The 26,125-nt window shown below is 37.9% G+C and overlaps 1 protein-coding gene across 3 annotated transcripts in view; it reads right to left on the minus strand.

Moving 5' to 3' along the window:
* LOC127801113 (protein NUCLEOLAR COMPLEX ASSOCIATED 4) overlaps nt 1-26,125 on the minus strand; it is a 67,216-nt gene extending 41,091 nt beyond the window's left edge. For 2 of the 3 annotated variants that reach the window (XM_052335972.1, XM_052335970.1), the window contains exons 1-10: nt 25,580-26,125; nt 25,369-25,461; nt 25,170-25,243; nt 20,030-20,091; nt 19,855-19,888; nt 19,372-19,472; nt 2,846-2,919; nt 2,511-2,612; nt 2,080-2,138; nt 1,814-1,988 (exon numbers count right to left, since the gene is read on the minus strand). In XM_052335972.1, the coding sequence (XP_052191932.1) occupies nt 1,814-1,988; nt 2,080-2,138; nt 2,511-2,612; nt 2,846-2,919; nt 19,372-19,472; nt 19,855-19,888; nt 20,030-20,091; nt 25,170-25,243; nt 25,369-25,461; nt 25,580-25,960 (1,155 nt within the window). In that variant the 5' untranslated portion in view covers nt 25,961-26,125. The remainder of the gene's footprint in view (nt 1-1,813; nt 1,989-2,079; nt 2,139-2,510; nt 2,613-2,845; nt 2,920-19,371; nt 19,473-19,854; nt 19,889-20,029; nt 20,092-25,169; nt 25,244-25,368; nt 25,462-25,579) is intronic. The other variant, XM_052335971.1, reaches the window with a different exon arrangement.

Consider the following 26,125-nt stretch of genomic DNA (forward strand, 5'->3'; position numbering starts at 1 on the left):
CTCTGGTCGGATCGCCGGCTCTGATACCAATTATTAGATCTCAAATCTGACAAGGAGGCTCTTCCGTAATTGAGGAAGAATAGGGAATAGGCAAGAAAGACAAACATGAGAAAGAAAGGGAAAGAAGATAGAGAGAGAATTTAGAGAATTGAGGGGGAAAAGATTAGTGGTATTAATCCTCACATGATCCCATCCTCATGAATTCATCTTATTTATGGAAGAGTTAAAGAGTATTCTCCTAATTAACTCACTCGGCAGTTAGGACCAAGTGGCCATATGCGCTTGGAGTCCTACTAGCCTCAGAATATCAACTAATTACAAGTATATCCTGCCCCTAATTACAGTTATACCCCCAGGCTGTGACATAATATAATACTTAAAATCAACCCAATCACAAGACAAAACCAAGTCAACCCAAACCAATCAAAATAGGGTATGATTAGGCTGAGTCTCAGTTCTAGTCACACAAATATATATATATTCTAACTAATCTCATGTACTAACAAAAAATGTCCATGCAACAAAATTAGATAGCTTATTTTTTAAACATAAATATACATAATAAAATCCATATTAAGCAACTCACTTGCGAACTTACTGACCATCATGTTAGAAAGAAACCTCCCCCATGAAAAGACACAAGGGGGAATTTTATTATGGGGTGATTGGTTTGAGTCGGGTCCATGGACCCAAGGATGTAAACCCAAAATTGGACCGAGATGTTAATTAGGTCCAATTTTTGGACCCATACTTGACCTAATGTTAATTGGGTCCAGTTTTTTAGACCCAAACCTGAACTGAATAAGAAGAAAATCAAACCAAACTGGCCCAATTACTTTGGTTCCAGTCAATTCTTGAGCCTACTCAAACCCATAAGCATCCCTCATACCATGGTATTGGTGTAGAATATATGAGTTTGATTGAATATGGATTATGTTTGTTTTGATTGAATTTTCTATTTTAGAAACTTCACCACCTTGAAGGTGGTATCCACAGTGATATTTATTATTGCATACAAAAAGTCAACACAATAAAAATCTGGGAAAATTTTGAGAGTTGCTAAATATAAATTTGCATGTGGATTGAGTAATTCACTCTTTTTTTAGCACTGAAGGTATTTATTTTATCCACATTCAGTCTCAAGCTTAGATATACAAGAGTTGCATTACATAGTCAACAACCAAGTAAAAATAATCAAATTTTCATCATAAATTCTGGACAAACATTTTATGCAACCATAAAATTGCTTTAAAGTTAAAAAGAAAAGTTTTATTGGATGGGTATTAAAGTACCTAGAAGTGAAAAATATGAGTGAAGCTAAGACAAAAATGTCATAGTGGATATGAAACCATCTAACGAAATGCATAAGATGCAATTAAGATAGTTTAGAAATGTGAGAAGAAGACCAAGAGATGCATCAGTGAAGCAAATGGATAGAATAGAAGAAATTTACAACAAAATTGATAGAAGACCCAAAAAATTAGGAGAAACCCTTATAAATGGCATGGAATACAATGGTCTTATAGATGAAATGGTTGGAGTTCTATTTAGCCTTGACCAATCATTGCGTCCAACAATAAAGACATAACCTGGCTACCAAAAACTTAATTTGATGTTATCCCACATGGATCAACCTTGCTGCCAAAAAGCAATATCCATCCACAAGTAAACTCATCAATACTAAAACTGATACCCTATTAAGGTAAACATTTGCAGTAGACAGCCGAAAAATCAAATGGCGCAACTGAAATGGATTTTGTTTCATATAAAGAAAAGAAAAAGAAAAAAAATAATATAAACCATGAAAGGTCACCTCAAAAAATTTTGCCCGGTGCCTTGCCATGAAAATAGAGGGTACCAGCAGTGCATAAAGCTTTTCATAAAAGTTCGGATAGTCTAGTCCGTGCTGTGTCATAAGGATGTACAGGCTGCTAAGAGCCATGACACTGGTAACACCTCCGATGTCATAAGAACTTGTCAGAAAATCACTGCACATTGTCAGGTAATGAATCACATGTGAATGTGAATTTGAGTACAAAAACTACCAAAAGAAAATAATGTATCAGCATGTGTACTTACCATAATAGGATAGGATTCGACAAATGAGGAATCACTGACAGATGAAGAGTGAGAAGAACCTGAGCATCCAGAGAGGAGGCAGAGCAGGGTTATGATCCCATTAACAGATTGCATTTGGTACTATTTTAGAAAAGCAACTAAAAAATACTTGTATACAAAACACAACTTAAAATCAAAGAAAAGATGCATGTTAAATGTGAAAACAGTAAGGGTCGATGTGTATTAAAATTTAGAACCAACGTTTACAAAGAGCAGTTTTGATCCATATCTACAGCATTCCCTTTCAACATATGATAGCTAGAAATGAGGGCTCAAAAGTTGGAAAGTCACAATCTACTGGATCAATTTAGACAAATGAAACCATCGCAACAATGAGAATATAAAGCAATCAATATCCATCATTGCAACAAGTTAATGTCTGCAAGGTTTACCTCCTTGTACACATCAAGAGGAAGCGGTAACCGAAGAAACGATATCCAGGCTTTAGTAAACTTCACTTTTATCTTTTTTGCAACATTGGCAGCAGAGAGTGTCTGAAGACAGTAATTCTAACGTGTTAATAATCTAAATTAAATATCAGTAGAACCCTAAAGTTCCCAAAATTATTACATTAGGTACAAGAACAAAAGAAAAGGAGAAGAAACGTAACAACTGTTAAATTGACTGCAAAATACTGTTTGGCAGTTGGCAAAAGTACCAGGGGATAAAAAGTTTCTGTACTTTACAAGAAAAGGAATTGAAGTAATCTAATGGTTTAACAATCTACATTGTTGCTGGACTTGTCCTCTGCTTTTTCCTGTTCAGAATGTTCTTCACGATTACCATCTTTAATGAAAACCCCTAGTCAACAAAGGAACAAACATAAGAATCCTGGTGACACAAAACTAGCAGGGTAATTTATAGCAAGGTAAAGTGAACTAAGGACCACTAACAGAATATGAGTTAGTTAAGGACAAGATTACCATCTAGCCTTGTCTAAAAGAAGCAAAGAGATGTAAATTCCAAGGCCTGATGCTGAAGCCTCGCAATCATACTTATTTGATTCAAAGAAATCAACTTAATTATTGGCAAATAATCATATGTAACACATATGGGCACATTACATGCATTCATGGATATACATTGTCTACATTGTCCACACAGACCACGTGCTTGAGTACACACATCACACATGTACATAAATATATGCAGTGTGGAAGTGTATGCCTGGATTTGTATTTTCTGGAGCAAAAATAATACCTGAAAGCCCTCTCCCCCTCTAAAAATGACAATGCACAGAAGCAAATGCAAAAAGGGAGCAAACTGTTTATAAGAAAGCTTCAAAACCAAATACAAGACCCTAAGAAATGAACAAAAAGGAGGGAGGTAGAGAGACAAATATCCTGTAACCCAAAAAAGAAAAGAGAAGAAAAAATAGGGAAATGAGCACATTTCTCATGGGAAGAAAAACTGTATAATTGTGTAAAACAAGGAACACTTTCTGGAAAACTTTTACATAGAGAACAAAAAAAATTAGAAAACATGTTGAAATAAAAATCTTTTCTCAATAGATAATAGAAAACTCAGTTTTTGATTTTTCCCACTGTTTTTCACAAAAATTGAGTTCTCCCCTTGTCCAATAGAAAAACATGATAGACAAAAATCAATATTAATTTTAATATAAACACTAAAAAAATGAATAAGGAATATTAACAATATCAATAAATAGAAAATTTTATTGATGACAAATAATTTATTATACAATAATATTATAGTTTTAGAATTGATTAATAATCAATAATATTATAATGATAATAATAATTTGATATTATTATAAATAGTAAAAATATTAATAAATAGTGAAATTGACTAATAATAAATATCATCAATACTAAAATTGACTAATAACAATCATTAATATTGTGATATTAATAATATCATGAATATTATATTGGTGATATTAATTTCATAATATTATCAATCTAATTTATTCATAATTTTAATATAATAATTGCATGCTGATAAATCATCCAATGCAGTCCCAGCTGATTTTGTCTGCCGATAAATCATTATCCATAATAACATTACTCATAAATTATTATTGTGAAAAGTATAATATTATCAATATCGTTGTTGAACCAGAGAAATAAAATGGAGAAAACCCTAGATGAGAACTTGGTTAGGTCTAGCCTCTTTCTATTGAGATTTATAGTAGAGTTATACACTAATTAAGGCTAAAATTAAGGCTTAATTACAAGCTGATTGATAGCCTAATTATAACATATTCCAACATTCACCCTCAAGTTGGAGCATATAGATCATATGCACCAAGTTTGTTACAAATGAAACTAATACGAGGACCTCGAAGAGACTTAGTGAAGATGTCTACCAGTTGATTAGCTGAATTGACAAAACTAGTGACAGTACATCCGGATAAAATCTTTTCTCTGGTGAAATGACAGTCAATTTCTATGTGTTTGGTCATCTCATAAAAAATAGGATTCGAGGCTATATGCAACGCGAGTGATTATCGCAAATTAACTTCATTTGCGTCGCCTCGCCATATTTTAATTCCTAAGCATCCTCTTCAGGTTTATCATTGTCGTCTACATCCTCATGCGGCTGTTGACAAAGAACTTGCCAGCTCACGTCATGCTCCAACATCCTCACCTACCTCGGACTTGCCAGTTGCTTCTGAGCCAGTTGTTGCTTCTCCTTAGCCTATTGCCACTCGAAGAGGTATGCGCTCTACTCGCAACCCTCACCCCATATACACCTTTCTTAGCTATCATCACTTGGCTTCACCTTATTATGCTTTTGTGTCCACTTTATCTTCTATTGTTGTCCCTAGAACTACCAGTGAGGCACTTTTAAATCTAGGGTAGCATCAGGCCATGGTAGATGAGATGGATGCTCTACATTCTAGTGGCACTTAGGAATTGGTTTCTCTTCCTCCTGGTAAATCTATTGTTGGCTATCGCTAGGTCAATATTAGGAAGGTTGGTCTTGATGGGAAGGTTGATCGCCTTAAGGCACAATGGAAAGAGAGATCAGAGTAAGAAAATGCTCGGCGACTGATTCTAACGAGAGGCGCGTGGTGGCGGCTCCAGGGTTGGGCTAATCCGAGGTCGGCGAACACAACAACGGCGATGGCTTGGGCAACCGATGACCGGAAAGATCGATGGCAGAAGGCTGGCCCTTCGACTTCTCAAGCGCACAACAGCGACAAAAAACGGACGGCGCAATAGGCGGCAACGGTTGTTGGCGACCCGAACGATGCAGTGGGTGACGGCGACGGCGACGGCGGTCGTCGGCTACTCGAGTAGCGGTGGCAATGGGCAGCGGAGGCGGATAGGGTTTAGGTAAACCTAGCTCTGATACCATGTTGAACCAGAGAAATAAAATGGAGAAAACCTTAGAAGAGAACTTGGTGAGGTCTAGCCTCTTTCTATTGAGATTTATATTAGAACTATACACTAATTAAGGATAAAATTAAAGCCGAATTACAAGCTAATTGACAACCTAATTACAACATATTCCAACAATCTTAAATATTGTATCGATAATATTCATTCAATAATTAGTAATATAATTATTAATAAGGGAAGCTACTCAAAGTTTGATATAATATTCACTTTTCATTAAGGTTAATGTATACCTTACAAAAACATATTTAAACCATTTTTAACTTAACAACCTACCTACGATTTTGTCATGACCCCGAGGATCCCCAAGGATAGAGTAGGAAATATAATAGTATTTAGCTTACATGGATTACTATACTTTGTAATTTCCTTTCTTCTTTCTGTTATAGCTAAGTGTTTTGGCTATAGGCAGTTATAGTCATTGTTGTAATTGCACATGGTTGCATGTGCAATTGCTGTGAGGCTATATAAGCCAAAGCTAGAGAGGATGGAAGGCATGCTTAATTTGAATGAAAGAAACTCTCATTTCTCTCTCTACAATTCTCTCCAATTTCCCTCTCTTTCTCTTATTTCCCCCTTAATCTTCTTCTTTATTCTATTCTCCCTCAATTCCTTCCAATTCCTCTTCTAACCTATCACGAACCTTAGGTTCGTGACAAATTGGTATCAGAGCCAACGTTCCTTGGTTGTAATTCATACAATTGGTAGCAATTGATTTCGATGACTTTCAATGGAATCGATAGAGCAAAGACTTCAGGTGATTCCAGCGAGTACAAGGACTTCGACGAGTCCCATTAGTTACATTGTGATAGGCGAGTGCAAGCATCCGAAAGGAATTAAGATCAATTCAAGAATTCAGGTGAATTCCAACCAATGGTCGGTGATCGGATGGAGACTCCATTGGCGATCTTGAATTCATTTTAATCGTGAGTGATAGCGAGAAGGAAGGCGCGATCGAAGAAGGCATGGAGCAGTCCCATTGAACCTCGATGATTCTGGCATATCCGAGTTCGAGTCTTGAAGACGAAGCTGGCAATTGACCTTCGGTTGTGAAATTCAACAAGCATTGGTCAGAAAATGCAAACGAGCAGGTCAGGTGATTCTGAATTGGAAGGCATCGCAGAGTGAGGCACCTTGTAAGAGGCCAAACTGAGCCAATTAGATCACAAGAAGACGCGAATTTCAGCGATTGCGACAGCGAAACAAGGCCATGTGACTTCAACGATACAATAATTCTGATCACCTCTCGTTCAAATTTGAAGGTTTATGGAGCGAGTGGTTGTCGAAGGTGAGGTATAGAATCGCTTTCAAAGGCGTTACGGCAACTTCAGCAGGACAGATTGATTGGGTCAGGAATCAGATAGCGATTGTGATCATCGCGATAGGTCACAGTAGATCATCGGCGAATTCCGAATATTTCCGAACAAGACGAGCCATGCAATCTCAGCAACGAGCTCTTATACAAATTTTGAAGGCAAAGGTGGTCTGGCGATTCTAATTGTGATTCCGACAATTTCTTAATGGTTAGGCTCGGATTTTGGAGGCGCAATTGAGCAACTAGAATAGGCAAATATTGAAGGCAAAATTGGAGCTAATCTAGGTTCGGTCACTACAGTCCATTGGCCCACACTTCTTGGCTGTGATTCCGACAACTCCTAGAGCGATTCTCCTGGGTTGATGTGAGGTGATTGTCGACTAATACTTTGGGCTTGGAAATTGGAAGACGCCTTGGCCAATTGATTCCGACGCATGAGTATTGACTATTGGAAATTGAAGGAGATTACGAAAAACTAGGAGCAACAGGAGATCAGGATCAATTCGTCAACTACGACGCTTCTAATGGCGATCTAGGGAACTCTAGAAGGCCGATCAAGTCGTTGTAAGTCTGCGATTTCTTCAGCTGCTACAATAGACTTAACCTTAAAGCATAAGCGTGGCTGTAATTTGCCACTTATTGGATCAATTTTAGAGGTGATTGGGTGAGGCAGTTACAAAAGGGAAGTGTGGGAATTTAGGATGGACAGCATTTCAATTTCTTGGCCTGTGGCTTGTCCAACTCATGAGATTTCTACCATGACGGGCAAAGCTTGCATGAGACCATGGGAGCCTACCTTGCAACAGAAGGATGCTGCATTTTCAACTGGAGGTAGACATCAGGGGAAGTTTGGCCAGAAGCCTTATGCATGGGAAAAGAAGTTGGAGAAAGGGATCAGCCAATTGGACAAGGGAACAAAGAGTGTGGTACATGGAAGTTTGCAATGATACTTACTAAGAAGTATCATTACAACTTTCCTGTAGAATTCTTTGAGGATTATCATGGAAGTTTTAATAAAGAGGACTTTCTTAAAATGGAGCAACCGAATGAGAAGTCAAGATCATAGTTGTTAAAGGCACGCCTAGGCGCAAGGCGTCTTAAGGCGCCAATTCTGCGCCTCGCCTGGGCCGAGGCGAGGCGATTTCAATGAGGCTCTTGCCTTGCACAGTGAGGCGCAGAGGCGAGAAGCGCGCCTCATTAAACTGCTTTTAATTTAAAACTTGGGCAGCCCAATTCCTCCCCTCTTCTTGGTTCCAGCATGTATGCATTGCAACATACAACCTATTTACATTTCTTTTACAACATACAACTTATTTACATTTCATTTACTTTAATACATAAATGTAAATAAGAAAGTACCCCTCATTTGGATTCAATAAAAATATCTAAAAAATCAAAATCCATAACAATAAGAAAATAGAATTTTGGTTTTAATACAAACTCGGGATTTAGCAATTTTACCACCCCCAAAATACATACCTATTATTTCTTGAAAAATTCATTAAAAATCATTTTAACAACAATGAATATTAGCTATCAAAATACCGGGAGATAGTTTTTCAAAATAAAAACATTTTCTTATATGTCTCCTTATAATGCGCTAATCTTCCAGACTTAGAAAAATAGCATTTTTCAAAATGAAAACATTTTCTTGATTGTGGACTTGTAGTGTTTATATGTTTATTTAGAACTTTGCATGATGATTGGTACTTGTTTGAGTTTGAGACTTTAAGTTTGAACTTTGATGATGTTTCTAGTTTAGAATTTGTATGATGATGAATGAATCAACTTTGATGATATTAGTTTAGAATTTGAAAATAATGAATCATTAATGATATGCATGTGTTATTATTGATAATTTGATAGTTTTTATGATTTTACAATATTTTGAGTTTTTTTCTAAAAGGTGCGCCTCGCTCCGCAAAAGCGCGCCTCGCGCCTCAGGCTCCAGGACCCTTTGCGCTTTGCTGCGCCTCACGCCTTTCAGAACTATGGTCAAGATTATGGAAGAGCGATTCATTGCTTACTTTAGATTTTGGGCTGAAAATGAAGTATTCTGATTTCAGCAGCAATAACAAAAAGGATGACTATAGTATCGGAAATGGTATGGGTGGTGAATGGCATTATTCAAAGGGAATCAGTAACAATCAAGTGGATAGGACAGCAGATGCAAAGATACCATCGAATATTTTTGAAAAAGAAGTTCATAGAGATGAAAAATCCAGCATACACAAAGAAGAAGAGGTTGCTGGACTGCCAACATGGAAACAGGAAATTCTAACAAAAAAAGTAGTTAAGGTTGTTTTGCAGCCAAGGGAAGAGTTAATACATACGGGAGCCTAAGAAGGGTCGGCAAGTCACACTCGCGGAAAAGAGGGATGTTGATTTCTCTTTCATTCAAGGAAAATCTTCTATGAGTTATGACTCTGAAAGTAGTTCTCTCCACTTGCAACAGATTCGAAGTGGTGGGGAATTTTGGAAGCCAATGGTAGCTGGGGAAAAGCTAAGGGAGGTAGCTGAAGAAGTCAAAGGTGTTATCAAAGTGAATAAGACTCCCGCTACTATGATGTTTTTTACTTCCACTGGCAAATCTAAGTTGTTGTCTATTGCATTGAGGGATGAATCATTGGCTGGAATTGAAGTGGCAGTAGTTCCTAATACTAATGCTCACAAACAGCCTTGGTATGAGTATCCAAGGCAAGTCTACAATCCTCCATTGATGCATTTTGAGGATGCTGTTGATATTTCTGCAACAAAGCATGGTTGTGGGTTGAAAAGGAAGACAATAACTACAACTATGGATGTAGATCTGCCACCCTTACTTGTATTGGACAATAATGAACTACTAATGGAGGTCACGGACACAAATAGTCTTTACGTTGGACTCCAAATTTTAGCTACTAAGTATGTTTGTCTGAAAGTTGCTGATTATGTCCATAGATGGGAGACCAAGCTTGATTGGATAACTATTATCAGGAATGGTTGTTTTGGGCTTGAATTTGATGAAGTTTTCCCCATGGAAGTTCTGGGTCAACTTAGGCCTGGAATTGATCTTGGAAAATGGAAACCTAAGAATGAAGATGAAGAGGCCTTAGCTTAAAATTGCACAAAAATAGTCAATACATTTCCTAAGGGTAGAGGAAAGTGCTAACAAAGTTACAAGTCCCCCCCTCCCCCCCCCCCCAAAAAAAAAAAAAAAAAAATGAGGGGTGTTAGGTTTCAAAAACTTTAACTATGAGGGATAGTTTTAGATAAGTAATTTTTTTTTTTTGACTCGCAACTTTTCCTACACTTTTCTATACCTTTGGAAACTGTGCTTATTATTTTTGTGGAAATTTGCCCCATGCAAAACCTAGACTTTTAGGGAAAAATGATTTAGGCACGTTTCAGTAAGGTTAATAGCAAGTTTAATAGAATGTGAGTATTATGTCAAACCTCAGATGGGTTTTGTAACTATCCCTATTAATAACAATAGATTGCACTATACAGCAATTAAAAACATGGTTTATACAAGCAAAAAGAACATGTTTTATATAATCATTTGGAACACTCTTTTTATTTTCAAGAGAAGAAAAAAGTTATCCAAATTTCTGAGGAAGAGGAAAACTAAAGATGAAGTAGAAAATTGGAGATCAGAAACTAGAAAATGTTTTCTAAAATTAAATAACATCTCAAACATTTTCAAAAGCACTGCCAAATTTTTGTGCAAATTGAAAGATAGAAATGAAGTAGAAAATTGGAAATGGAAAACTGAAAATGTTTTATACAAGTAAACAACTAAAACTTTGAACAGTTTCAGAAGTCAATATTGCTTTCAAACTTGTCAAAAATGACGTGAAAGAGTGTTCAATCTTATTTCCCTTTGAAGGGATAGCTGAATTTATGTACAAGGCTGCCTATCAAACTAGGAAGTTCCTAAAAACAGAATAGGAAAGTTTCCAAATTCAGATTTGGAAACCTATACAATTTAGGATTTAACAAAATTTATAAAGAAATTACAGCAACCTATCTTCTAGAAGATACAAAATACATTTAGAAAGAAAACCAATCAAGTGATTTGATCTTGCCTGAGAATAAGGACAAGATCAATCTCTCATCGTTGACACTTCCCCTCAAAATTGTGAGTGGATGTCATGCATTCCAATCTTACTGACCAACCTATGACATACAGTTGCAGGTAATCCTTTAGTCAACACATCTGCCAATTGGTCACTTGAGGATATATATGGGATATAAATTAGGCCACTATCCAATTTCTCTTTAATGAAATGCCCATCCACTTCAACATGTTTTCGATCATGTTGGGCTGGGTTGTGAACAATGTTTATTGCTGATTTATTATCATAGTAGAACCTCATAGGAGTTGTCCACTTGATTCTAAGATCATCCAACAATATTTTCAGCCATACTAACTCACACATCACTAGAGCCATGGACCTGAATTTAGCTTCAGCACTTGACCGAGCCACTACTCTTTGCTTTTGCTTCTCCATGTCACAAAATTACCCCCTAGAAAAGTGCAATAACCAAATGTAGAGCTCCAATCCACCATAAACCCAACATAATCAGCATTTTTGTGTAAGCCTCAGGTGATATAGTTTCTCCCTTCTTAAATAGAATTCCTCTCCCGGGGGTTCCCTTCAAGTAGTGTAAAATCTTATACACTGCCGCTAGGTGAGTCTCTTTTGGGTTGTGCATAAATTAGTTGACCACACTACATAGGCAATGTCTGGCCGAGTATGAGCTAGATAAATAAGCCTCCTAACCAGCCTTTGATAGGATCCCTTATCAACTATACTATCTTCTGGAACTTCCCCCAACCCAGGGTTAGGTTCAATTAGAGTACCGACCGCCTTACTACCCAACATTCCTCTTTTAGTAAGTAGGTCTACTATGTATTTTTGCTGAAAGATAAAGATTCCTTCCTTCGAATATGCCACTTCTATGCCCAAAAAGTATTTCAATCTCCCCAATTCTTTAATTTCAAATTCTCTAATTCGACACTCCCTCAGTTTATTCATGCCTTCTTCATCATTTTCGATGACTACAATGTCATCTACGTATACTATCAACATTGTCACTCCCCCTATTGCCTATTTGTGAATGAATAGGGTATGATCCCCTTGGCTTTGTCAGTATCCCATACTAATCATTACCTTTGTAAAACGACCAAACCAGGCTCTTGGAGACTATTTTAGTCCATATAAAGCCTTTTTCAATTTGCACACCAAAACCTGGTGATAACTCCATATAAACCTCTTCTTCTAAATCCCCATGCAAAAATGCATTTTTCACATCACATTATTGTAGTGGCCCGCCTAGATTAGCAGATAAGGATAAAACTACCCCGACTGTATTCAACTTTGCAACTGGTGCAAATGTATCAAGGTAATCTACCCCATACACCTATGTGTAACCCTTAGCCACCAACTTTGCCTTGTACCTGTCCAAGGACCCATCTGACTTATATTTTATGATATAAACCCATTTACATCCGATTGAGTGTTTCCCTTTAGGCAACTGAATAAGCTCCCAAGTTTGATTCTTTTCTAGGGCTACCATCTTAGCCTCCATGGCATTCTTCCAATTCCCATTCCCTATTGCTTCAGAAAAAGTTTTGAGAATAGGAATGGTATGAAGGCTAGTGAGAAAGGCTTTATGTCAAGATGACAATTCGGAATAGGATAGGAACAAGTGTAAGGGATGTTTTGTGCAGGTCCTAGTAACTTTACTAAGTGCAATAGGCCAATCAAGATCACACTTAGAGGTTTCAGTTTCAAGTATGGATTCAGTAGGTGCAATAGGCTCAACATCAGTTATTAAAGATCCAATGGATGAATTACCTGGTGAGTTGTCAAGAGGGTTGTCAGGATTGTCAGTGCTGGCAGTAATAGGACTAGGACTTGAATTGGATACCAAGGCTTGCATAGGGGAAGGAACCAGTCCTTTTCTCCTTGAGTATACCTACAATGGACGGGGAGTATCTAGTGAAGGCTTCCCTAGTGTCATACCCGGTGAGTCCTCAGGGATAATTGATGGCCTGCATGTCAACATCATTGTATCTCTAAGTAGATCAATTGCATATTTTCTTTGTGAGATAAACAAGCCTTCTTTGCTCCAAGCTACCCCCATCCCTAGGAAATATCTCATGATTCCTAGGTCTTTAACTTCAAACTCAGCCCTCAATTGCTCCTTCAAAGTTTCAATTTCCTACATATTATCCCATGTTACAATAATATCAACATAGACAATTAGTGTAGATTCTCTCCCATTTTCTGTGGGTTTTATAAACAAGGTATGATCTATTTGTCCTTGTTTATACCCTAATCATTTTAGACTCATGCTGAATTTCTTGAACCAACCCCTTGGAGACTGCTTCAAACCATATAGAGACCTTTTAACTTTACACACATTTCCACTGCTTGGGGGAATCTTCATATATATCTCCTCATCAAAATCACCATTAAGAAAGGCATTTTTAATATCAAATTGCAAGAGAGGCCAATCTAATTTAACAGCAATGGAGAGTAGTACCCGAATAGAATTAAGCTTAGCTACAGGAGTAAAAGTCTCCTCATAGTCGATTTCATAGGTTTGAGTAAACTCTTGGGCCACCAATCTAGCCTTATACCTTTCAACACCGCCATCAGCATTATGTTTCACAGTGAAGACCCACTGGCATCCAACTACCTTCTTGTTTGAAGGTAGTTTTATAATATCCCACGTGTTATTTCCAACTAAGGCAGTCATTTCTTCCATGAAAGCAACCTTCCACTCAGGATCACTCATAGCACCTTGGATATTTCTGGGAATCTCAATGCTGTTAATTTTTGCAACAAATCCTTTGAACTGAGAAGATAATTTTGCATAAATCATATGATTAGACATAGGGTACTTGACACACGATCTCACCCCTTAGAGCTATAGGCATGGCCCAATCCAGATCATCTTCCCTTGCAATATTATTGTCAGTGATGTGTCCAACTGTGGTATCCTCTAATGATGGTATGCATTCCTCTGATGGACTAGCCTCTGGACATGATGGTTGACTGTGTTGGGGTTTTGGATGGTCTTTTAGGACTTCTAGAATAAACACGTAGAGGACTACCAGGCGCTGAAATGTTAGGAGAATGAGGAATAGACATAGCATTCTCAGGCTTAGAGGTAATAGGAGATGGAGAAAAAGAATAAGGGACATGGTATTCAGAAGAAGAAGAGATACTGGGTGTTGGAATGGGTGTTGCTAGTATGTTATCAGGAGTTGATGCTGAGGATGCTCCCCCTTGAGAACATACGGGCAGTATAGGATCAAGGAAAGGAAGATTCCACTTTGGAATAATAGGTTCTTCGAGAGAGCCAGCGGATGGATAAAAGGGAACATCCTCATAGAAGGTGACACCAATGGATACAAAGAATTTTTTGTTGGTAGGACAATAGCATTTGTATCCTTTTTGGGAAGGAGAATACCTAACAAATATGCACTTGAGGGCTTTGGGATCCAATTTGGTTCGAGAGAGACTATTGTTATGAACATAGACAATACACCCAAAAACCTTTGGATCAATGGAGGATAGAAAATAGGCATTCGGATAGAGATCACATATATTATCAAGAGGAATTTTAAACTTTTGGGTTTTAGAAGGGAAACAATTAATCAAATATGCATCTGTGAGAACAGCTTCCTCCCATTAGAAATGAGAAACATTGATAGTAAACATCATAGCTCGAGCCACCTCTAGGAGATGTCTATTCTTTCTTTTAGTCACACCATTTTGTTGTGGTGTGTATGGACAAGAGCTTTGATATAAAATACCATATTCAGACAAGTAATTAGTAAAGTCATGAGTTTAATATTCTCTACCATTATCAGTCCGAAGGATTTAAATGGAAGTTTGAAACATATTCAAAATGAATTTATGAAATCTTTTGAAGATGTTGCTAGCTTCTGATTTTTCCTTCATAAGATATACCTAGCAAACTCTAGAATGATCATCAATGAATGTTATAAACCATCTAGAACCTGAGATATTGGGGTGTTTGGAAGGACCCCAAAAATCACTATGCATCAAATGAAATGGTTTAGATGGCTTACACGATTGAATAGAATGATGGGATCGAGACTGTTTTGCAAGAGTACAATTCTCACATGAAAAAACTTGGTCTTTATTGCTAAAAACTTGAGGATACAAGAATTTTAGGTAAGAGAAACTAGGGTGTCCTAAATGCCTATGCCATAACAGAATGTTGGCATTAGATGTGACATTTAGAACAGCCTTATTGGGAGAGGAACTAGTAGACTCTGCGGCTAGATAGTAAAGACCATTCCTTCTTTCAGCATTGTCAATCATCATCCCCGATGCTTGGTCCTGAAATAAACAATAGGATGGAAAAAATATGACATTGCAGTTCATATCTTGAGTAATTCTACTGACAGATAACAAATTGCATTGTAATCCTGGCACATGGACAAATTTAAGCTTTAGGTTGGAAATACACATTGTCCCACATTGTCCCTATTCCCAAGGCAAGGGATGTTGTACCATCAACTATAGAAATATCAATAAAGTTACTACAAGGGGTATAATCAATCATTGAATCAGCAGCACTTGACATATGAACTGATGCACCCATATCTACTACCCACACATTCTTAAGAAGCTGTCTAAATTAGGGAGTAGTAAGAATTACCTTGCAAGGCTATGGATACTGTTGGCTAAGGGTTAGGAGGACTTGAAGGCTTTATACCTTAGTTTAGCAACCTGTAAAGTGCTTGGATTTTCTCTTCTGAGAGGTTCAAATCTGCCTTGTTCCCAGTTTCAATGGATGCCTCGGCTAACATAGGCTGATCTTGTAGTTTCTCTCTTGTTGCGTCACTTCCAATTGACTAGTTTGCCATGGATCTTCTAGCATGTCTCCTTTGTGTGGTAGAGCCTCTTACAGTGGTCACACCACTATTTCTCCTTTCCAAGGTTCCTTGATAAGATTTATCCTTGTTTAACAGTAGCAAAGGCCGAATTTTGGTGGTTTAGGATGGGGTCATTGAGTTGATGTAGTATCACCTTTCGTCTACTTTATTCTCTCCTCACCTCTGCAAATACTTCCCCGAGTGATGGCAAAGGTTTTGTATCCAAAATCCTTCCACATACTTCATCCAAATCATGATTTAGACCATATAGAAATCAAATATACGATCCTTTTCAACCATCTTATTATATTTGGTACTATCAACTGAACATTCCCAACTAATAGGGTAAAATAGGTTCATTTCATGCCATAGTTCAACCAAAATATTGAAATAATATGTGACACTGAGATTACCTTGTTTGGTTGTTCTAATGGTTGTCCTTATCTCAAAGCATTGAGAGGAATTTTTCAAGTCTGAATACATCTCTTGGACGGAATCCCATATCTCCTTTGTTGTCTTGTAAAATAAATACGTTCTATTGATCCTTGGCTCCATAGAGTGTATCAGCCATGCCATGATAATTGAGTTCTCCACCTCCCAGGTGCTATAAGTAGGTGCTATAAGTGGCTGCATTGGTAGGTGGAGTAGGTATAGCATCAATTAGGTATCCTGCTTTGCCTCTTCCTTTGATAACCAACATCACCGATTGAAACTACTCTCTAAAATTACTCCCATTTAACTCATAGTGAGTGATTTGTAGAGGATGATTATCAATAGAGTTTGTTGAAAGGTTTGGTGGTGAAGCCTGAAGGAAAAAGAGGAAGGGTACTTGGAGGGCTTGTGGGTAACGCCTCGGTTAGAGTTGGGGTTCGTTGAGCTTCATCCATGATCATACAAACAGCTAATACAATAATGTTGTTAGTGATCAGAACCTTGCTCTGATACCATGAAAAAGAACTGAATGACTTTTAATTCATTCACACTAATTGGATGTACACGAGAAGATCCCTTATAGAGGAGAAAGAATACATAAAAGGAAACCTACCATCTACACAATATTTACAACATATGGAAAGATATTTATTTACAAACTATAAAAAGTTTCCTAAGTCTAAAATAGGAAAGATCCTATTCTAGATTAGGAAGTTATTAGCAGCTATTGCATAGCTATAAATCTGCACACAATCACGCCTCCTCTTTCCATATTAATAGCTATTGCATAGTTGTATATCTTGCACACAATCACGCCTCTTCTTTCCATCTATCACCTTTCCTTTCTAACCTTGTTGTCTCATCCAACAATTTGGTATCAAAGTTGTTTGCTTCTTAGTTGGATCTAGGCATTTCCGACTAGACTTTGGGAGGCGAGCAGGACCAACCAATTTCTGGAAGAGAATCAAAGGCAATTACAAAGTTACTAGAAGCAATTACATATAGTCGTTGTTCAGAGTGAATTTTGAAGAATTTGAACTGTGCAGATGGTCAAAGTAACTCTTGAGAGAATTCAGTTGCTGGAGAAAGTATTCAAGGAAGAGTTAAATAAAAAGCTAGACGACTTAATGATTATGATTTCAAAGAGGTTTCAAGTCAGTCTACCAGTAGAATTTCTTTCAAGTTCTACTATAGAATCGATTCAAGCAAGTGCTAGGGTCTTTCCTCAGATTTCTAACTTGCAGGAAGCTGAGGAACATCCTGAATTGGATGCTAAGAAAGGAATGGTAGTTACAACAAAAATCATTGCGACACCATTGGAAGAGATATCAGTTGAAGATGGATCCTTGGGGTACACTAGCAAGCAGGCAGCAAAAGATGTTGTGCCATTGGAGAAGGTAACGATTACAGCAACTCCGAATCTTGAAGATTTCAAGCTTGTTATGCTTGATAGAATGGGTACCCCTCCATTACCTGAGGTAAATGCAAAGCTAGTAATGGAGGATTTACTAGATAAAGCCAGCAAAGAGGAGGAAAAAGAAGTTAACATTCGTCCTCAACTAGTAACTGACTTGGCTGATCATTTAGGCACCATCAAGGAAATCACTAGAAAGAATGGTCTAAGAAAAATGATTCAAAAAGAGAATTGTTGACTATAGGACCAATTATCACACAAGAAACCTCACTTCTCCCAACCAATTCACAATCACTAGAAACCGAAATAGAATAACAAATATTTAGAGTGAATCAAAACATTAACAGAAAGTAAAAGAGGCAAGAAACTTATCCTGGTTCAGGCATAAATTGCCCTACATCCAGACTGTCGAAGACCTTGACAAAATCCACTAGAAAACAATAGGATACAACACTCCCTCTCGCACACTCTTGGCTATGAACAATAGCCTCCCCTCTCAAGAATACAAGGACCGAGCGATGCTCTCTCTCAATCCTCTCTAGAGTCCGTGCAAGATAAAACAAGAAGAATGAATGTTGAATACCTAACAGAGAACCTATCCGCCTCTATTTATAAGAGATAGAGGCGATTACAACAAGGACTTACATGCAAATACAAGAAATAAAAAGACTGTCGGAAACTAACTTATAAAAAGTTATTTCCGTTACATTTTAAACTCATAAAATATAAAAGGCAAAATTATTTCTAACTATATTTAAAATCCTCTCTTGATAATTTGAATGCTAACTAATGCAAATCCTAACAAGAAAGAAGGGATTGGGTGAAGAAGTGAGGTTAGATGCTAAGATTTCTTGGGGATAAGAAATCTTTTAAGGGGGAGGGAATGTCACGACCAGTTTGTTACTTTTTTATTTTTTATTTTTTTTTATGACCCAGGTGTCCGAGCTTTGACCACCTAGTCTTGGAGAAGACCGGCCTTCTCTCCTGGTTTGGCCTCCAAGTAAATCAGATGTGATTGCAAGCTTATACACTTCTAAGAGGACACGCGGTCAGTCTCCACCAAATGGGGCATTTTTGCCTCCACAAAAATCGAACCCCCGCCACTCCCAAGGAAACTTGGGAGCTTTACCAGTTGCGCCATGCCCTGGGGGCTTGTTATTTTTATTTCTATTTTTACTTATTTTGCAGAAGTAGTTAGTTATTGCTCTTATTATCTGATTATTCTCAGTTATGGAGTGATTTAGGAGGTTATATTATAATTAAGGAGCATTTACTAGTAGTGTAGTAGTGGTAACTGCTCTATAAAATTGTGGGCTACTCATATATACAACCATAACCCTCATGGCCAAGGATATCAATGTTATGAGTTATCAAGATTATTGAATTCTCTTTGTCCTCCCTCAATTCCGTCTATTTTCTCCCCCCATTCTCTCGGATTCTCCATCAATTTTGTCAGTTTCCGCCCTTATTTCAGTCTGTTCTCCCTGATGTTCTGTCTATTCCCCCCTCAATTATTGCTATTTCTGCCTCAATTTCCAGTTCTATCTTCTAAGAAAGCATCAGTTAGGACTAGAGTCCTGACAGTATTACATGCACAGATAACTACATTGGAAATACTGCTGAAGACATAAATTCAAGTAAAAGAAAGCATGTCACCTTTTGTCTGCATGAGTTGACACAAGCTAAGAGTCCAGAATTTACTCATTTGATGTACAATGCAATATAATAAAAAGTTCAGCTAGATTATTGAAATAAGGCAGTGCAAATTTGAAAATGGACAGAGTAATAGAAACTTCAACATTAATCAGAATCAAGGAGTCACCTAATCCGTTCCATGTCTCACAACCAGCATTCTCGTTGATACCTTTGGGAGCAGGGATACGTGATAAAAGATGAAGTATCTTCCGAATACAGATCTCTATGCTGCAATAACCAGAAGATATCAAGTTGCACATGGCACCCCTAACAACCCTTAAAATGGCATCCGCACAAAGCAAGAAAATCAATATTTTTATGTTTTTAAACCAGACAACAGAAATGTTGTTAATAATCCCCCATTCACATTTCTTTAATTTCAGAAAATGCTACTCCAGATAAAACTAACATTTTATGCAGCCAAACTATTTTCTGTCTTGTTGACAACTAAAATCTTATGATTTAAATTTGAGGCTATTATATAGTAAAATCAAGAAGTGAGTAGGACCCATGCCACTTCACATCCAAAGGTTGTGTCAACGCAAAGAGAAGGAAAGATATAGAGAAGAGTTAACAGACTACAAAAGTGCCTTCATTGCAAGTGACTAACCTTTCTCTTGAATGACTGTTTCCATCACCATTCTCTAGTAAGGGAGCATATCATATACACATTAGAATTTGTAGAAACCATGAGGAGGAAAACAAAATACAGAAAGAGCTAGAAGGACTAATGTAAGCCTGAATCTGAATATTACTCTAAGTCAACAAATATGCAGAATAATTACCAGAGATGTCTTTTATCTCCAGAGTTCGAGCCAGCTTTTCCAGAGTGATGTAGGTAAAATATCTGGGCCGGGAGGATGGAATTAAATGGTCAAAGAATCAGTCAACAAATAAATTCAGAAAGTTGAAATAAGTATCGGCACAATATTCCTTTATTATTCGTCCCCAACACTAATTCAAATCAATTAAAGAATCTTTCTGAATATACAGGTAAAACCACTCTGGTGCTCAGCATATTTATGTAAATTATGTGTAGTATAAAGGGAAAACACCATTATGTTTCCCTGTTTCACAAGAGGTCTTGCCAATAATAATAACTTTTCTCTTAACTACTTTGGGACAAATGAAAGAGCACATAATTATAACATCTACATACAGGCATACTGGTATTGGTATAGCAATCTAGCCAAGCAAAAATGCCTCTTAAGTTCTCCAAATGTCTTTCTGTATGTGAAAGAGAGAGTTTAGAGATTATTCTAGGAGAGATTCCCAGATTGGTAGTGGATGTACCCAAATGATGGAAAAAGTACGCTCAATGACATTTGCACTTTGAGTTAAAATTTTATACAAATGGACTTTGTTTCTTTAAATGTAAGATATTTTGCCAAAAGAATTTCTGTACTTTTCCCAGTGTTGGATCTACATAAAGAAACATTTTGCTGGGAAATGTAGACCAAGTAGTGCCTTTAGAATAACTGATAATAGATTCAGCTCTGCAAGTCAATTTTAGTACTTCTACAATTATATCATGCAGCACTCCATGCATAATGTACAAACTTGACCATCAGTTAAATTCCAAATTCATCGCTTGCTCAAAGGAGCATAATAATTGCCTTTTGTTAGCGTAGATCTCTCCTCTTAGAATGATCATTCAACCCTCAAAACACACCTGAAGCAATCTCTCAATCTCACAGTATAAAAGTGAAACAGGAAAAATACGAGAATTGAATCAAGAACAGTAAAGAACACAAAAAACTTATCCTGGTTCAGTCTCAAATGAGACCTAAATCCATATTGGCTTTGCCCTTTGCTTTCTCCACTATCTTTGAATGATACTACCCGATTACATGTGCCCCTTACACCCAACTCTCTCACAGCCCATAAAACCTGAAAGCTATACAGAGTTGATTCCCGAAAGATATACCCTCTTTCACACACAGCACATACTCGCACAAGACAATATAATATCACAAATGAAAGCTTATCCCAAAGCCTACCTTCCAACCCCTATTTATAGACTATAGAGGCGGAAATAACTAACCTGACCGACTGGCCCTAAATGACAGTTAAAACAGAAACCGATCAGCCTTCTAGAAACATATCCTTCTAGAAAAACTTATACAGAAAATAAATCCCTGACATCTCTACACTCCCCTAGACCTCCCTTGACAAAGACTAGAATCTCTACACTCTCATAACAGGCATCCATTGTGTATGTACTTGCAGCAACCCACACCACTAGTACTCCAAGGTCTATAAATGTTTCTTTGTGAACGTACAATTAGTAAATTGTACATGATCAAACAATATATGTTGGAATATCACAAAGATGTTGGGATTATGACTATGGAAAATCCCAACAGTAGCTGTTTCATTTTAATTTAGGAAACTAGTTATTTGTTTCCTAATTTCCTTATTTCATAGAATCCAGTAACTTGTTTCCTAGTTTGAGTGGAGAATAAATCTATCTCAAAACAAGCTGCAAGTTTCCTATTCTAGTGTAGCTGTAACTTTCTAATTAGGTGTATATAAATCAGAGAATAGGAAACTGGGAGATTTAGTCTTCTGTATATATATTCCATTAAGGCTGATGAATAAAGTATCTCTTCCACCTATGACTTTCTTCATGGTATTAGAGCCATCCTAACCAAAAACCATAAACACCCATGAACTTCACCATGATCGAAAAGAGCAGTGTACCTTCAAAGATCATCCCATGTCCTACCAACAACATGGGAACTGCGGATAACAATCTACTCGCCATCACCGGCCATAAGTTAAACGGGCACAATTATCTACAATGGTCCCAATCTGTGATGATGTTCATCTACAGAAAAGGGAAGGACAACTATCTCACTAGAGTTGCGAGTCAGCCAAAGGAGGACCCAAAGTTCTAGATGTGGAAATTCGAGAACAATATGGTCATGTTTAGGCTCATAAACTCCATGACCAATGAAATTTGGAAAAGCTTCCTACTTTATGAAACAACACACGAGATCTAGGAAACTGTTAAGGAGGCCTATTCGCATGTGGAGAATACATCTGAACTGTTGAAGGAGACATGCTGTCAGGGTGTGGGCTGCAGGCCTAGCCCTTTAAAGGTGGCTGGCTTGCCTATTGCTTGTGGTGTTGACTATTGAGAGTGGCCAGACAGTCATAAAGGCTCTTTTGGGGGCTAATTATTTCACTGAGGTACCTCCTAATCACAGTTTGTCAAGGTCTTGAACCTGACAGACCAAATCACTTCTATTGATGAGAATCGAAACATAATTTGGGTGAGAAATGAGAGAAGAATGGAGGGAGATATGAAGAACAGGAGGGAGCGAGAGAGAGAAGGTTTAGGAGGGAGAGAAATTGAGAGAGAGAGAGAGAGAGAGATCTGAAATTGGATATAAATTCTAGATACTTCTCATTAGGCTGTTAGTTGCTTATATATCAGTCCTAAGGTATGTTTGGTTGGCACCAAACCAATTTACAAGGTACAACCCAAACAGCTACCTGGAAGTACAATCACCTACTACTGCCAAATGAAAAAATAAGAAAAAAGAAGCAGGAATCCCATTATAGAACATTGGGGTTCCTGACGATCACCACCTCCCCTGAATTTCTTGTCCTCAAGAAATGGGCAGCAGCCTAGCAACCTACGGGAATTGATTCAACGAGTCAAGTAGGTATTCCCACGTATTGTTATCCAGATGGAGGCGAGTCCACTGCACCAACACTTGTGTCAAAGGGCTCCATGCTTGTAGATGACCCTCCTATCCAAAATAAGAGCCGGTTCTACTGGAGGTGAAGTATCACAATTAAAAGTAGGTAGGGAAGAACTAACCGACTGTGCTCCCACTAATTTCTTAAGCATTGAAACGTGGAACACTGGGTAAATCTGAGTGGTAGGAGGCAGCTAAAGCTTATAAGCCACAATCCCAAACTTAGCCACGATCGTAAATGGCCCATAGAATTTAGGACTGAGTTTGAAAATCTATCTGTGAAAAAGAGTGGAAAGGAGGAAAAGGCTTAAGAGGAGAAAGAAAGAAAAAAGGACAAAACAACTAGTGAAAGCTGGGATTGGATGACAAACAGGGCAAGTCGCTCTGAGTTCTTAGGGACAAGAACTCTCTCAAAGAAGAGAGAATTGTCATGACCCCAAGGGTAGTACTTGTAATTATACTGGAGTTGTTAGTTGTAATTACTTGAGTTGGTTAGTGTTTTAGTTGATTAGTGGGTTAATAGCTGAATGGTTGTAAACAGCGTATAAATAGGCTGTAGGTTAAAGAATAAGGGGTATCAATTGATTGAATGAATCTATCTTGTTTCACTCTCAAATCTCATCTTTCTCTCTATCTTGTCTAAACCCTCATGTCTTTCTCAATTTCTCCCTCTTCCTGTTTTGTTCCTTTCTTCTATTATGTTCTTCCTTCTTCAATTTCTTCCAAAATCCCTTTCTAAACCCTAGTAAACCCTAGAGTTATGACAAGGACAAGAACTCTCTCAAGGAGGGGGGAATTGTCACGATCCCAAGGATCCCCAAGAATAGATTAGTAAATATAATAGTAGTTAGCTTACATGCATTACTATATTATACAACTATTATGAGGGTTTACTAGGACAATAATTGTATCAAGGCGCGCATAGGCACGCCTTTAATAACACTGAGCCACCCTACTTAGATCCTTGTTTTTTGCTATTGTCCCAAGGAGACATTTTTGGAGTGGTTTAGGTAATGAGATTAAGTATCACATTGTTAGTTGGAACTAGTCTATCTTCCATGTCAAGATAGGAAAGGGGGATGGGACTCCAAAACTAAATTATTTTCAGAGTTCTTCCAAGTAAATGGTTTTAGACATTTTTAAAGGGTGAATGGGTGTTTATGGAGAATAGCGATAAAGAGTAAGTGTGGATACTCCGAGGAGGATTAGTATACAAACAGGTAGGACCACTTCATCCATTCTGAGTTAGTGATGGCACAAGAGTTAGGTTTTGGAAGGAAATGTAGTGTGGAGATAGACCCTTTTAAGGATATGTTTCTTTCATATGTTTGATTTTGCATCTATTAAAGAGGTGACCGTTAGGCAATGCTTTTCCTCTTTCCTAAAGGTGCAGTGTTGTCCCAGCACTTTAAATTTAAGTCTTAAGGAGTGAAGAATTGACTCCATGATGACTTTCTACGATTTGCTTAATGACTATCCCTTGGCCAATCAAGGGAAGAATAGAGGAGTTTAGCAACCATTACTGGCGTAAACATTTACAGTCTGTTCTTTCTATGATGCTCTTTGTGACAAAGGAAGACTTGACTTTCACATTTGTTCCTCCCAGGGCCAATTTTTTCATTTGGACAGGGCCCTGAAAGCTATTTTTAATTCTGAGAAATTAAGGAAGCACAAAGAAATGGTTATTAGTTATTTTCTATGTGTAAGGAGAGTGGTGATTTTTATGGAACATCCCTTCCCTTTGCTCAGTGCCAGAGAAGTGAGGATTTTTATCTTTATGGTTATGGGTGTCCAGTTGGTGCTGTCAGGTTCAGTTACAGAGTTTTTGAGGCACCTCCCTGTGAGTCAGCCATCTTATAGATAGGGCATCACTTCCCTCTCTTATTTGGCGTACATGACATGAAGAAGGTAAAAAGGCATTTTTAGTTTGTTTGAAGGGTTACATTATTTTGTCATATTCTTCTCCTCGTTTCTTGATTAGTTGAACGCACTCCTACATTTGTACGCATCTCTGTTTGCACTTTTTTGACAATCTCTAGATATTGACAGTGGATAGCGTGAAATTCTGGTTCCCTATCTTCTCTTCTTTCTTTCTTTTTCCATTGATAGGATTGCACCCGTCCCCTCCCCCAAGCCGTTTTAGAGTTTTACATAAATTGTTGCTTACTTGGAAATAAAATAACAAATGAACAGAACATAAAGGCGTTACTCATACCGGACGTCAATGTACTTGAAAAACTTGGATTCAAGAAAATCTAACAACACATCAATCCCTGTAGACGAGTGCACCTGCCAATGGAAACAAAAAGAAAATAGAAATATATACTAGTGACAAGATCAAAATTGAAGAAAAATAGAAATTGAAGCTTGTATACTTGGGGGGTAGGGACATTATTGGGAAATATAAAACTTACAATGGAGTGGAGAAACCTGTGGTATATGGCGGAATGAAACCTTCCCCCATTTCCGACCTTCACAAGCTCCATTATCGTATCAAGCACCACTTCCTACTCAAATTATTCCAATAACAAACGATTGTAATTCGTAACTTTTTCACAAGCAGCGAAGAAAAGAATCAAAAGCAATTAATTAGGGCGAAAAGAGAGCAGGGCAACGTGGACTTACTCTTAGAGCTTCTTCCTGGGATTGGGGAGACACAGAAATAGCGATTAGTGAATTGACAAAGTCATCAAACTTGGAGCGGATCCAAGTGCGGTAGATGAAATCGGGGTCATGCAGGGCAGCGGAATTGGCGGTGGAAGAAGCAGGAAGTCGGGGGAGGAGAGCCATGAAGAAGGAGTGAAGTGGGACGAGAGCTTCGAGCGCGTACTGAGTGGGAGAGGTAGGGGAGACAAAGGTGAGGAGGGGACAAAGGTTGTTGATGTGTTCCTTCGAGGAAAGCAATTGGTGGCCTAGGGTTTTGAGTTCTGACAAACTGTATTTCTCTCTCTTCTTGTTCTTCTTGCTGCGAGTCTTCAGTGCTATAATGGAGGAGGAGGAGGCCATACCAACCGCCGGCAGTGGCCGAGAGAGAGGAAAAGAGACAGCGACGACGCGCGCACGGCACACCCCTACAGTCGTGCAAGCCCTCCAGCGGCGCTTAGGTTTCTGTTAGCGTCTATCCTTCTCTTTCGCTTTCGTTTTTCTCCGAACCGTCTTTAGCGTCCGTGT

The sequence above is a fragment of the Diospyros lotus genome, chromosome 5, assembly GCF_014633365.1.
Source record: "Diospyros lotus cultivar Yz01 chromosome 5, ASM1463336v1, whole genome shotgun sequence".
Lineage (NCBI taxonomy): Eukaryota > Viridiplantae > Streptophyta > Magnoliopsida > Ericales > Ebenaceae > Diospyros > Diospyros lotus.